We start from the raw sequence: 14,731 nt of genomic DNA on the forward strand, positions 1-14,731 counted from the left end.
GTGTAATCGCAATATTGCGAATACATCGTTCGCAATTTTAAGATGCTAAGATTCACTCCCAGTAGGCGGCGGCTTAGCATGAACAAATCTGCTAAAATCCGCTTGCGAGCGAACAACTCGGAATGACCCCCCTGGTTCTCCTGTATGTATTTATTTATTTATTTATTTATTTGTGTGTGTATATATAATATCAGCATGCCAAATAATGGCTAAATCTTATGCTGGTGCCCTCACAGCAAACAAAGGTAGTCCTCCAAGGTGCTGCACTCAGCCCTAAAAGGCGAAGCGCCGTACCTTTGGAGGACTATATATACTTTGCATACTCCATGATGGTTCCACCATGGATGCTTCATTCCTTAACCAAGATGGCCACCGTAGATCATACGTCACATGCGCAGAGCCATCTTGTTACTGTGTAGAATGACATAGTGGGAGACAGATTTACCCTCTTTAGCTCCAGTGAGATCCTGCATTGCCTGCTTTTTACTGCTGTTCCAGCAACCCTGCCATTTGCATGTATAGACAATGGCCAGTGACCTGCTACATCTCGCTACGCTTCATGCCTTAACCAGTGTAACCACCGTGAGTACAGCTGTACCTACTATGCCAAATAAACCACACTACTGGTAAAGCATCTGGACTGCTAATTGTGCCGACACATCTTAAGCTGGTGTGCATATACCCCTGCCATACTACCACATGTACAAATATTTCCAACATTATGTATATAGAGTATGTATATGAGTATCTGGATATGTGTATACTTATTGTGGCAATATAAAGATTGATGACAGTGAGCCATGGATTCTGTGTGAGGCTGGAGGGATCTGCCCCCCAGAGGATGAAAAAGGAGATGTGACGATACCTAATAGCTACCGAGTGGAGACAGTGGCAGACAAGTAATTTGAAGTCATTCCGTAAACACGTTTATTTTGTCAACCAATTGGATAATTACAAAATTTAGTAATAGCAAGATTATATACATAAAAAAGTACAAACTATGCAAGAATACAACATGTATAAAAATATTTACAGACTAAGGGTTACATTTACTAAGCAGTGATAAGAGCGGAGAAGTGAGCCAGTGGAGAAATTTCCCCATCAACCAATCAGCAGCTCTGTATCATTTTATAGTATGCAAATTATAGATGTTACTTCAGTGCTGATTGGTTGCCATGGCCAACTTCTCCACTGGCTCACTTCTCTGCCTTTATAACTGCTTAGTAAATGTACCCCTTAAAGCCTTTACCCATTGGTGTTTAAAAGAACTCTAGTTCACATACTTGTGACTCTGCATGTCTAACATTAAGGGGTTTGATATACAGTGCTTCTTAAGTGCTTGTACTTGCATTTTGAGTAGGTCATTTTGCATTGAGCATCATAAAAGGGTGTTAGCAGTAAAGAAAAAAAAAAAAAAGTTCCATGTGCAAAACATGTGATATGGTGACAATGGGAAGATTTTTTTTTTATAGGTTTTAATAAATGTGTTGTGTGATTTATTGCATTAAAATTTCTGATTATGTTGTGAAGAAACACATAATATAATGATTACTATATTCCTATCACCCACAGATGTAACTGAGCCTTTAGCTGTTCATAGGCTCGATTAACCTATTGCAATGCTTTCTCTATGAGCAACATTATCCATGAAAGAAGTACATCATTATAAACCAGTAACAGTGACACAAAGGGGGAAATTCAAATGTTTCAAAAGTTGGTTGAGTGTCTGAAAAGTCAGTTGGGTGTCTGTATCTAATAGACAGGACAAAACAAACATTTGAATTTCCCCCAAAGTCTGCATAGCTGTTAACAAAACGACAAGGTAACTTTAGCTCATGTAATGCAACTATTTAAATCTTAGGTTTTCTAAATAATATTACTATAATTTGATTTACTTATAAGCTTCATCATGATAAACCAACACATTCTGGTACATTTCTAACAAGGCATGTGATATTTACTTAGATATGCCAAATACATTTATGATGATACTTCTTATTTAATACATTTTTAAACTTTGAATATACTTAACCCTGCAGACTCATTTACTACAAACACATTGCTCATCAGGAAACTCTTAAGGGGGCCACACACGGAGAGATCCGTGTTTAAAATCTAAGCAATGTGACTAGATTGTTTAGATTTTAAGCACGGATCTACCGTGTGTATGCCCCCCAGCGATAGTGATGCGGGCCTCGCGCATCGCTATCGCCGGTGCTAGATTGAGCTTGCATGCAGGCTCAATCTAGCGGGTCGCTCACGTCACCGCTGTGTGAAGTGAGCGCCCCCGTCCGTTCGTCTGTCCCCTCGCTCAGCACATCGCGCTGTGCTGAGTGGGAGGAGAGATGTGTGCTGAGCGGCCTGTGTTAAGATCGCTTAGCGCACATTCCCCCGTCAGTACCCCCCCTTAAATGCAGACTTAGCACTTATTTATTTTCACAGTGTTATAGTATATTGGTAAGGAATCTACATAATAATCAGCTCAACATGCACAGTGTCATGACCCCCTGCCACTAATGCCTCCCACTGCAGGGGGCAGAAGAAAGGTAAGGGAGTTGGGAGAGCAGGAAAGTGCCGCAATCCCTGTATGTGTAAGGGTTGGGGGAGGGGAGAGACCCCTTAATCCAGTATTTGCCAGGTCCAGTAAATAAACCAGGTTAAAAGATCAAAGCATTAACTGCCAATAAAAAAAAACTGGTTAGTTAATGAAATACATGTTCTATTATGACGGATATAAAACAAACATGGAAATCAGTATCTCAGTGACTGATAAAATATTCATGTGGGCTTGTACTCTAGACTATACCGTCTTAATAACAAATCAAATGAAGTTGCATATAAACATTTACAATTTGACACGATGTAGACTGAGTGACCGGTTGATAAAACATGCACCCCTACTGCACCAGTCATCAGAATACTATACCTGCAACAGGATGTAGTCATGTGGCCGGCGGTCACAATACCTATGGCTACACCCCGATCCCTCTAAATCCTGACAGTCGGCATTCCGACTAGCAGGGACTATTCTATTAGCGTGGCGAGCGCAGCAGGTCCGCAAGGAGCTTTGTTGTGCTCGCCCCCCCCTTTCCCTGCGGTCGGTATGCTGACTGCTGGGATCCCTAGCAACGATCAGCCATCCCCAACCCCATTATACATGAGCTATACTGTATGAGATTTATATAGTCTGGGTGAAACCAGTTAGGACCTCAGATACTACAATTGCTGGGTATATGGTCTGACTGATTAATTTCCTCTGGTGTGGCAGTAGGAGGAATCGTGCAGCATCTTTCCTGTGCCCAGTGATTTGTGTCAGATATTCATTCCAATTGAGTCTTTTTATTGTGAGAGGGATAACATTATCTTTAAATAAATAGCTTTTTGAAATACGTATATATATATATATACGTATTTACTTTACTGCACTATTGAGCACTTCTCATTCTTTTGCTTTTCAGATTTTCGTCAAGCATTTCTTACCAGTTGTTTGTTTAAGAACATTGGTCTGGTGTACTTACACTGTTATCTATATTAATATTACCTACACTAAGTATTACATTATTATATCTACAGTAGATTAGAAAGAGAGGGAAATAAGGATCACTGCTATTTCACAATGTGTCTGATTCATTCCTACACCAGTGTACTAGGAAGAATGATATTGTCTTCATAGGCCAAGCCTTGGGGTTTGTTAGGTCTTTGCTGGTTATCACTGTATGAGGAAGGTGCATATTCAGGGGGCAGGTGGTTTTTCCTGAAATCACGTACTGTTCTTATATACAGAGCACACAATACGGCACTTGGAAGGTAAACACATGCAGCAATGAGTCCAAATATAGCCACAGCAGCATCCCCTCCCTGTACATCACAGTTCATCCAAGTGTAGCCACGGCCTGCGTACAGTCGCTCTCTAGTCTTGCAGGTGTCAGTGGCATTCACCTGCTTGATGAAGTGCAGGTAAAGACCAACTCCAACAATGTAGCACAAACAAGACACAGCATCAAATATCAACTCTACAAAGAGGAGTCTGATGGAAACTTTGTGTATGGGTTTAGCCCCCAGTATTAGGAAGACAATAGTTAGGGCACAAAGCAGCAGGCTGACAGCTACTCCCCCATACACTCCTGGTGCTCTCAGTTGACTATACTGCAAGTCCACATCCCTCACTTGCTGCAGCTCTGTGCCTTCAAATGGACTGTAGGCTGAATTGATGCTGAAAGAGCCCAAACCAGCAGCAGAAGTGTAGCCAGTGATAACTGCATACGATGCAACAATGCAAATCAACACCAAGATATTTGCTGATATTTCCACGAACTGCAGAACTCCTTTAAAAAGAAAAGACAAAACAGATTAGATTCTAATAAGTGATCCAACTGACAACATTGTTATTGTGTGTCTTTCAATAACAGTGTGCATGTGAGCAGTACAATGAGGAAAGAAATCAGACACAACCTGTAAGTATCCAAGTAATACATGCTTTGTGGATATACACATTATATTGTAACTTCTTATTTTAAGCAAATCATAAAAAACTGTATTTCTCATATAAAATCTCTCTTTATGGTACAGAGAAGTCAAGAAACACAAAATGTCACCCTATCCAATGTTATGAGTCAAGCACTGAGGAAATCACCTGCATGACATAAAAAAAACGATATCAACATCGTGCTCCTTAGGAAATTGTGTGTGTATATATATATATATATATATATATATATATATATATATATATATATATATATATATATATATATATATATATCTGCACAGTTGCCCCGGCACTCTGTTTATCCACTACGGGATACGTCTTGCTCCGGTGCCCTCCCCTAACGAGGGTCTCCCCTCTGGTGTAGACAACGGCAAAGAACGAGGCGGCACTCGGAGACTGTGTAACAACGTGTATTGCACTTTCCCTGAATACACGTTGTTACACAGTCTCCGAGTGCCGCCTCGTTCTTTGCCGTTTATATATATATATATATATATATATATATACACATACACATACACACACACATACACATACACACATAGTATCATAGTATTTAAGGGTTGAATAGAGGCAAATTGCCCATCGTGTTCAACCTGTTTTAAGTTGTGATGATTCTACATACTTGCTAAATAATGTTTTATGACTAGTTAGCTACTATAACTCATGTTACCCCCGGATTAACCACGTTGAGATTTTAAATATTATAACCTTGGATAGCTTTTTCATTCAGAAATTTATCCATTCCTTTTTTAAATCCAATTACAGAGTCCGCCATTACCACCTTCCCTGGCAAGGAATTCCACATCCTGATTGCCCTAACAGTGAAGAACCCTTTCCTCTGTTGCGTTCGGAACTTTCTCTCCTCCAGTCGCAGCGAGTGCCCACGTGTCCTAAACTGTGTTCTTTTAATAAATAATTCCTCTGATAACTCTTTGTGATGCCCCTTTACATATTTGAAGATATTAATAATATCTCCTCTTAGGCGCCTCTTTTCTAGTGTATACATATTCAGCCTAGTAAGTCTTTCATTATAGTCCAGTCCTTCTAGGCCTTTAATCAATTTAGTAGCTCGCCTTTGAACACTTTCGAGTTCACGGATGTCTTTTTTATACAATGGTGCCCAAAACTGAACACAATATTCCAGGTGCGGACGTACCAATGCCTTATACAGCGGCATGATTACATCTGAGTCCCTTGTCTCAATTCCCCTTTTTATGCACGCTAGCACCTTACTTGCCTTCTTTACTGCGTTTTGACATTGTGTACGATTATTAAGCCTATTATCAATGAATACCCCCAAATCTTTTTCCAACTCTGTTTCCCCTAGGCATTCCCCATTTAATATGTAGGATGCCAGTTTGTTTTTAGTCCCAAAATGCATAACCTTGCATTTGTCTGTATTGAACCTCATTTTCCATTTAGACGCCCAGAGTTCAAGTTTAGATAGATCATTTTGCAAGGACTCCACATCCAATTCTGAACTAATTACCTTACAGAGTTTAGTATCATCTGCAAAGATTGACACTGTGCTTTCCAGGCCTATTTCTAGGTCATTGATAAATATGTTGAACAGTAGTGGTCCGAGTACGGACCCTTGTGGTATTCCGCTGACCACTGGGGACCAAGTTGAGGACTTCCCGTTGACCACTACTCGCTGTACCCCCCTATCCAACCATCTGCTTATCCATGTGCAAATAGTTTTTCCTAGGCCAATCTCCTTTAATTTGATCATCAGTCTCCTGTGAGCAACTGTATCGAAGGCCTTTGCAAAATCTAGGAAGACCACATCCACTGCTTTTCCTTGATCAAGATTATTGCTCACTTCCTCGTAGAAGTATGTATGTGTGTGTATATATATATATATATATATATATATATATACACACATACATACACACACACACACACACACACACACACACACACATACATACATACATACACACACACACTCACACGATATCACACACAGGGCTGTGGACCTCGTGAGGGGGTACAAAGTACTAGGTTTTTTCTAGGGGCCTGGTCCAGCCAGTGGTGCGTAACTATGCCACCTCTGCAGTGGTGCACAACTCCTGCACAGGACCCCCACACTTAGCCATGCCTCCATACAACCAAGCACTGACTGATTGCTTTGAGACAGTATATAAATGTATATATAAAAACATATTCATTCTATTATACACCAGACTATTTTACACCATGACACCTATAACAACAGTTTTGGTTTGTTATTGAAGATAGCATTAAAAGAGGAAGTACTGTACCGTAATTTACTGGATTTAACATTGTTTGTTTTTTTACCTGGTTTAGTTTAAGTACAGCCTATGACTATGGAACCATCTACTTACTTCACCAACTTTTTATGCAGAAAATTTATTTTCCCATAATGTAACTTCCTGATGAACCCATATTAAGGGGACAATTTGGACAGTGTAAGAAAACGGATTTATCTTTTTTAGGACCTACAAGGAAGTTTGTAATGAATTTTATGGCCTGAGCAAGCTTCAGGTCATGTGTAGTGATGTACAGTATCTGGGGCAAGAGGTGCAGGCTGCCACTCCCTGCGCTTTGCAGTAGTGTGAATAACTATTAAGTTAACCATACGTGCCTACTCTCCTGGAATATTTGGGAGACTCACAAATCTTACGTAGCCCAGATGGACTACTGGAAAAGCCTCCTCAGTGAAGTGGGCGGCTAAGGTAGCTCGAGGACAGGATTTGTGCTGAATCAACTCATCATGGCCCTGACACCTGCTCTCCCTCACTTCAGTATGTTGAGAATTACAGGTGTGTACAGCAGGGGGAAGAGACATGATTATTATTATTACATTTTATTTATAAGGCGCCACAAGTGTTTCGCAGCGCCGTACAGAGGACAGTACAGGGAGACAAAACTTAGCATTACAGTAAATAAATAACAAAAACAGAGTACAGGTAACAAAGAGCACCACAATTCTCAAAACATAATCCAGTTAAGATGTAAGTAGCAAGGGAGTAACCATCGTACTACCTGGGGTTGGTGGCCATAGATGGAGATGAGCCTTGACCAGCAGGAGAAAAAGCGGGTAAAGATGGTCGCTGAGTAGGAGAGAGCTGAGAGTGAAATGTGTAAAGAAGATGGCTTTGACAACCAGAGGAAAGAGGACCCTGGTCTGAATAGCAAACAATCTAGTGGGATGGGGCGACAGACAGATGACATGAGGTGCAAGCAAGCGGGAGGTAGCCTGATGGCAGTATGTAAGCAAAGCAGAGATGTTTAAGGCATGAGGCAGAGGGATGGAGGAGCAGCCTCAGGACTGGGTTATGCATCGGGAGGGTATGCTTTGATGAATAGGTGGGTTTTTAGTGCCCGTTTGAAGCTTTGCAAGGTCAGTGAGAGTCTAATGGAGTGGGTGAGAGAATTCCACAGAAGGGGTGCAGCACGGGCATAGTCTTGAACTCGAGCATGGGAAGCAGTGACCAGGGCACTGGAGAGGCGACAGTCATTGGCTGACCGTAGGGGGCGGGAGGGAGTATGAAAGAAGAGGAGGTTGGAAATGTAGGGAGCAGTGGAATTAAAGATGGCCTTGTATTTGAGGGTGAGGAGTTTGAAGAGGATTCTGTAGGGGAATGGGAGCCAGTGTAGATTTTGTCGAAGGGGAGTGGCAGATGTGGAGTGGTGGGAGAGGAAGATAAGCCTAGCTGCGGCGTTGAGGACAGATTGGAGGGGAGCAAGATGGGAGCAAGCGAGGCCAGTGAGGAGAACATTGCAGTAGTTGAGTCGTGAGATGACCAGTGAGTGGATAAGTTTAGTTGCACTCTGGAAGAGAAATGGCCTGATGCGGGCAATGTTGCGTAGCTGGAACAGACAGGATTGTGCCAGAGCTTGGATGTGGGGTGCAAAGGAGAGGGAGGAGTCAAGAGTGACACCCAGGCAGCGGAGTTGGGGAACGGGGGAGATGATGAGGTTGTCAGCCGTGAGAGAGATATTGGTAGGGGGTGTTGCTCTGGGTGGGGGAAAGATGAGTTCAGTTTTGTCCATGTTGAGCTTCAGAAAGCGCTCAGACATCCAGGAGGAGATAGCGGAGAGGCAGCTGGAAACCTGAGAGAGGACAGATCAGGAGTGGAGAGGTAGAGTTGAGTGTCACCAGCATAGAGGTGGTATTGAATGCCAAAGGAGTTAATGAGCACACCCAGGAAAGAAGTGTACAGGGAGAACAGAACAGGGCCTAGGACAGAACCCAGAGAGACACCAACAGGAAGGATGGAAGGGTGTGAGGTGGTGCCGGAGGCAGACACAGAAGGAGCGGTTGGTGAGGTAAGAGAAAAACCAGTCAAGGACAGTGCTAGAGAGGCCAATGTTTTGAACTGTGCGGAGGAGAGGATGATCTACGGTGTCAAAGGCAACAGAGAGGTCCAGAAGGATGAGCAGAGAGAAGTGGCCCCTGAATTTGGCCGAAAGCAGGTCATTGGTGACTTCCACCAGGGCAGTCTCAGTGGAGTGGAATGGGCGAAAACCAGATTCTAGTGGATCGAGGATGGAGTTGTCAGAGAGGTAGCTTGTGAGATGGCTGTAGACCAGTCATTTGAGTAGTTTGGAGGCGAAAGGGAGAAGAAAGAGCTAGTGAGTGATGAAGGGTCGAGGTTTTTTTTTTTTGAGTATAGGTGAGAACAGAACATGTTTGAATGGTGAGAAGATGCCAGTAGAGAGTGATAGGTTAAAGAGGTAAGCAAGGTGGGAGCAGGCAGTGGGGGAGAGGAAGCGGAGAAGATGTGAGGGAAGGGGGTCCAGGGGGCAGGTGGAGTGGGGGGGGGGGATAAGATGAGGGAGTGGACTTCCTTGTCTGAAGTGGGACGGAAGGAGGACAGGGTGGGATAGATGAAGGGGAGGGATGATGGGGGCAGCAGAGGGGCGACGAGAGGAGATGTCGTGTGGATATCCTCAATTTTGGAGATGAAGGAAGAGGCAAAGTCATTGGCAGTGAGGGAAGATGGGAGGAGAGGAGGAGGGGGGCGAAGGAGAGTGTTGAAAGTTTCAAAGAGGCGGCGTGGACTGGAGGAATGAGAAGAGATGAGTACTTGGAAAAAGGATTGCTTGGTGAGGGAAAGAGCAGAGCTGTAGGAGGAGAGAATAAACTTGAAATGGAGAAAGTCTGCCAGAGAGTGAGATTTCCTCCAGGAGCATTCTGCGGAGCGTGAACATTTTTGTAAGAAACTGGTTAGTTTGGTGTGCCAGGGTTGGGGTTTGGAGCTGCGGAGGGGGACAAAGGAGCAGGGGGCCACAGAGTCGAGAGCAGCGGTTAGGGAAGAGTTATAGAAGGATGATGACACAATCTCTGCGCCACAACCTTTTATCGTCATTGTTGTGCCATAACCCCTGGACCACCTGGCTGCCCCCTCTGAGGCAAAAACCAGGTTATAAGTAACTTTGGTTAAAGTTGGTAGTTGTTAGGGAAGGAGGCATGTGTACTAGCTAATTAAGTCATGTGTGGCCTCCTGCTCCAGCCCCAGGATAATGGCTTGTTAAGGGGGGTACTCACGGAGCGATATTCTAAGCAATCTGACTAGATTGCTTAGAATATCGGCAGGATCGCTCCGTGTGTAGCCCCCTCGGCGATAGCGATGCGCGGCCCCGCACATCGCTATCGCCGCTGCTAGATTGGCCTGCATGCAGGCCAATCTAGCGGGTCGCTCACTTCACCCGCTGGGTGAAGTGAGCGGCCCCCCCGTCTCCCCCCGCACGCTCAGCACAGATCGCGCTGTGCTGAGCGGCAGGAGAGATGTGTGCTGAGCGGTTCGCTCAGCACGCATCTCTCCTTGATCGGCCCGTGAGTACTGGGCTTTAGTATTTGTGGCAGTGTATCTTTTGCTTTGTGAAGATACTCAGGTAAGGATATATCGTTTCATCTACAGTCAGTTGCTTAAGCTCCAGAATCTTTTAAAAGTGGCAGTTATTATGTGGTGGATTTGGTAGGAGGAGACAGTCATGTATGGAAAATGACACCTACATTGGATACAGTACAATTAAAATTATATGCTTATATAGCTCAATAGCCTTGAGGTTGCTATAGTGGAGGTATAGTCCCCAAAAATGTATATTATCTTGTCTATAATACAATTTTTCAGATGCTGGACTGTCATAGCAACAGTTAACTTCTGTTGCAGCAAACTTTATTACCAACTTTTACAGCATAAACATAACTGAAAGTGAATAGATGTTAAACAGGTTTGATCAGGCTATTCTCACTTTTCAGTTTTACTCAAGGGACATTTTGTCATATATATAACAAACAACAAAAGGAGGTTGATACAGTGGCATTACATTGTATTAACATACTAACATTTTTAGTATTAAAAAAAAGTTTTCTGTTTGAACCTTAAAAAATATTTATATTTCTTAAACTATACTTTTATTTTATTTTATCAGGCAAAGGAATATTTTAAGTCTTATGTCATAGTTTAAAATCAATTGGTGAAAAATGCCTTTACTCTAAAAGATGACACATGGGACCTCATTCAGCAGTAGACACAAATGTTTCCGCTGATACTGCAAATACAGAAAGAGGTGTCAGACACCGCCTTGCTGCATTTGCGATCCCAGCGCTGCAACTAATGGTCATTATGTTCCCCTGCAATCGGCCAGCTGAGTAAGCCTCGGGCCGGTGCAGGCTGAACCAACTGTCTTTAGAATATAAAAACCAGTGTTTATGCTTATTTTTATAAGATAAAAAATTTGTTGGATCTATGTCTATTGCTCAAATGTATACTAGACTGAAGACCTACTCTTGTACATTAGTATCATATGAACATGTTTAACTTCATAGCCAATCTCTACCTCTTAGCTTGTCCTGATATAATGGTAACAGTGAGTTACATTAATGAGAAATATGGATTTATGAACATATTTTATAGGTCTATTCCAATGCATTAATGGCCTGTTTATTGCCCATTGGGCCTGATTCTGATGTGGCTGGAGTAGCTATCGATGCTGCTTACATTAGAACAGCATTGATATGATAATGGTAATGCAGCATTAAGTGTCTCGCCTCCTGCTTCTATTAGTGATATGAGCAGTGTCCTAGGATGCAGTATCGGACCATCTCCAACACCATCAGCCGGCTGAGTGACCTATGGGGTCACGCAAACTGGCTATCGCAAGACCTACCAAGAGGCCAGGAAATCTCCGTCCTCTGATCCAGAGATGGATCTAGACCTCATGGGGCCCTAAACAAGATACCGATTTAGCCCCCCCCCCACCCCAAAACAATCCACAGCAGTATATTTTTATTCCTGATTTATGTCCATTACATCATCTGGTTTTTTTTCTCATATTCTTTCTAATCTAAAACATTATATTACTTCCCCCTTCACTGATTGTACCATATCCCTTCACCTCTAACTTCCATTATTACACCACTCAGTCACTGCATGTTAGATCAGTACTACCCTCAATGAATGTAGCAGGTCCCCAAACCCCATTATTACATCCTCACTCACTGACCGCCAGTGCCGTAACTAGATATTTTAGCGCTGTGTGCAAGAAACGGCATTGGCGCCCCCCCACGCAAGACAGGAGCAGTGCGCGCCGCAGGTGCGCAAAAAAAAAATATAGGGGCTTGGCTTCATGGGGAAGGGGCATGGCCACAAAATAATGGCAATTCATACTACGGTGCATAGTAGTCTCCATTATTCAAATTATGCTGCACAGTAGAGCCACTACACCAGGTAGAGCCCCTTTTTACACATTACGGCAGACGGCGTGCCTTTTTACACATTACGGCAGATGGCGTCCTCCTTTTTACACATTACGGCAGACAGGGTCCCCCTTTTTGCACATTACGGCAGACAGTCCCCCTTATTACACATTACGGCAGACAGAGTCCCCCTTATTATCATTACGGCAGACGGCATCCCCTTTTATACACATTTCGGCAAACACCATCCCCCTTATTACACATTACGGCAGACAGCGTCCCCCTTATTACACATTACGGCAGACAGCGTCGCCTTTTTGTACACATTATGGCAGACAGCGCCCCCCTTTTTACACATTACGGCAGCCAGTCCCCCTTTTTACACATTGCGGCGGCCAGTCCCCCTTTTTACACATTGCGGCAGACAGACACCAGAGAGAGAGAGAGACAGAGAGAGAGAGAGACAGAAAGAGAGACAGAAAGAGAGACAGAAAGAGAGAGAGAGAGAGAGAGATATACTTACCATATCTCAGGCTCCTCGTGCTGGCAGAGATCCCGGGCAGCCGCAGTGGAGAAGGAGGAGGAGGGAGGGGGACTTGAGCCGCAGCAGCGCTATGTCATTGGTAGCAGCGCCACTGCAGCACTCCCCTCTCCTTCCATATTGGCTGGCCGCTGCTGAGAATGCTGGGATGAGGGAACCGCATCCTAGCGCCGGGCAGCCAGTACAGAAGGAGTGCTGCAGTGGCGCTGCTATCAATGACATAGCGCTGCTGCGGCTCAAGTCCCTCTCCCTCCTCCTCCTTCTCTGCTCTCCCTCCAGCGCGGCGCAAGGCACCCAGCAGAGGCGGCATATAATGAGTCAATTTGACTCATTACATGCCGCTCGCCGTGTGCCCTCAGTGTAACTGCGCTGTGTGCCAGGCACACCTGGCACATAGGTAGTTACGGCGCTGCCCAGCCTTAGTGCTTCCTTCTACTTTGTCCATAGGTTTTCATTTATGAGGTTCAGCTTCACAAAACTGGAAGCAACAATTTGTTTGCATAATTGTATTTAATATTGCAACTGCATCATATCCAATTATATATTTTTTCCTTTTTTACTCATGTTTCCCCCAAAAAATACTAATTGAAATGACCATAGATCTGATGCACTCTGCTGCATTAATGCGAATAACTTGCTCTATAACTTAGGTGACCACAGATCACTGATTTATTTCACAGTTTCTGGGGAAGTACTACACTCCTTAAATGGGGACCCGTTCATGAGCACATTGAGGTGACCTGCACAAGGATGGCTGCCCTGGACCCTCACTTACCCACATAGCCGGAGGATGGTGAGGCTGAGGGTGACCTATGTGCACGCTGCTGCTGCTGTCTGGCTCCTCGTCGTCCATTAACAGCTCCAGGCTGCTCATTTGCTCCTCCGGTCCTGCTCCTTGTCTGCGGGCTTGGCGACAGAGGTGATGGAGAAGGTGCGGTGATGTGTGAGCTGGCTGGCTCCCGGTCAGATCCGTCACTCTGTACAGATGAGTCCACCGCTGCCTGTAGTGCTCCTCCTCTGGCGTCCTGGCCGGCTGGGTCAGTAAGTCACGTGATAGAGATGGGAACCAGGAAGTGCGGTGCGTGCAGTGACCAGGAGTATGCGGCGCACTGCAGCCTCAGCATTGCTGCAATGTCCCCCTCAACGGTAACAGACCCGGGTCTCTTCCTGACATTGGGCCCCCTGAAAGCCACCAGGCCCTAAGCAGCAGCCTAGGTTGCCTAGCAGTAAATCCGCTACTGCCTCCACAGCGCGGTGGCGGCGCACGGCGCAGACTTCAGAGGCATGTAATGAGTCAATTTGACTCATTACATGCCGCTGGCCGTGCGCCCTCAGGGCAACTGCGCTGTGTGCCAAGCCCACTTGGCACACACGTAGTTACGGCCCTGCTGACCACATTGTACAGTATGAGTGACCCAGGCTTACTGATCATAGCAAGCATCATTGTCTAAAATACTCATTATTATCCCCCCTCACTCCCTCACCACATTTTATGACAGTACTTTATAACAGCATTTTATAATACTCATTATTACACCCCTCAGTGACTGCATTTATTATATATCAGTGCCCCCCCCCCCCCCCCCCCAGTGATTGTTATGCCTGCTACAATAAGTGAAGGGGGGTGGCATTGTTATACTGTAATGGAGTCACACTAAGGGCACTGATATATAATCAATACAGTCAGTGACTGAGGGATGCAATAATGGGTATTATAAGGGATGGGGGACTTGCTAATAGGGAATAGGGGGCTTACTAAAATCAGCGGAGGGAAGGAGGCACTGATATTTAATGTAGGCACCCATACCTTGTAATACTTATTATTACACCCAATCACATTAGTGTTGGCTGCATTATATATGAGTGCCCCCCACCCACCCCCAACTTACTATCCCTTATGATGCTCATTACTACACCCCTCAGTCAGTGTGACTATTGATTATGGCATCTCTTATACACGGTAGTAATTAGAGTGTAATAGCGTATCGATCACTAGTCAGTGTGTGCCTTCCCCCCTAGCCAT

The 14,731-nt window shown here is 44.4% G+C and overlaps 1 protein-coding gene across 2 annotated transcripts in view; it reads right to left on the bottom strand.

The window, feature by feature from the left end:
• Positions 1 to 903: 903 nt before the first annotated feature.
• The window catches only part of LOC134927902 (MARVEL domain-containing protein 3-like), a 49,938-nt gene continuing 36,110 nt past the window's right edge, over positions 904 to 14,731 (bottom strand). For both annotated transcript variants that reach the window (XM_063923000.1, XM_063923001.1), the window contains one exon: positions 904 to 4,325. In XM_063923000.1, coding sequence (XP_063779070.1) covers positions 3,634 to 4,325 — 692 coding nt within the window. In that variant the 3' untranslated portion in view covers positions 904 to 3,633. The remainder of the gene's footprint in view (positions 4,326 to 14,731) is intronic.

The sequence above is a fragment of the Pseudophryne corroboree genome, chromosome 5, assembly GCF_028390025.1.
Source record: "Pseudophryne corroboree isolate aPseCor3 chromosome 5, aPseCor3.hap2, whole genome shotgun sequence".
Lineage (NCBI taxonomy): Eukaryota > Metazoa > Chordata > Amphibia > Anura > Myobatrachidae > Pseudophryne > Pseudophryne corroboree.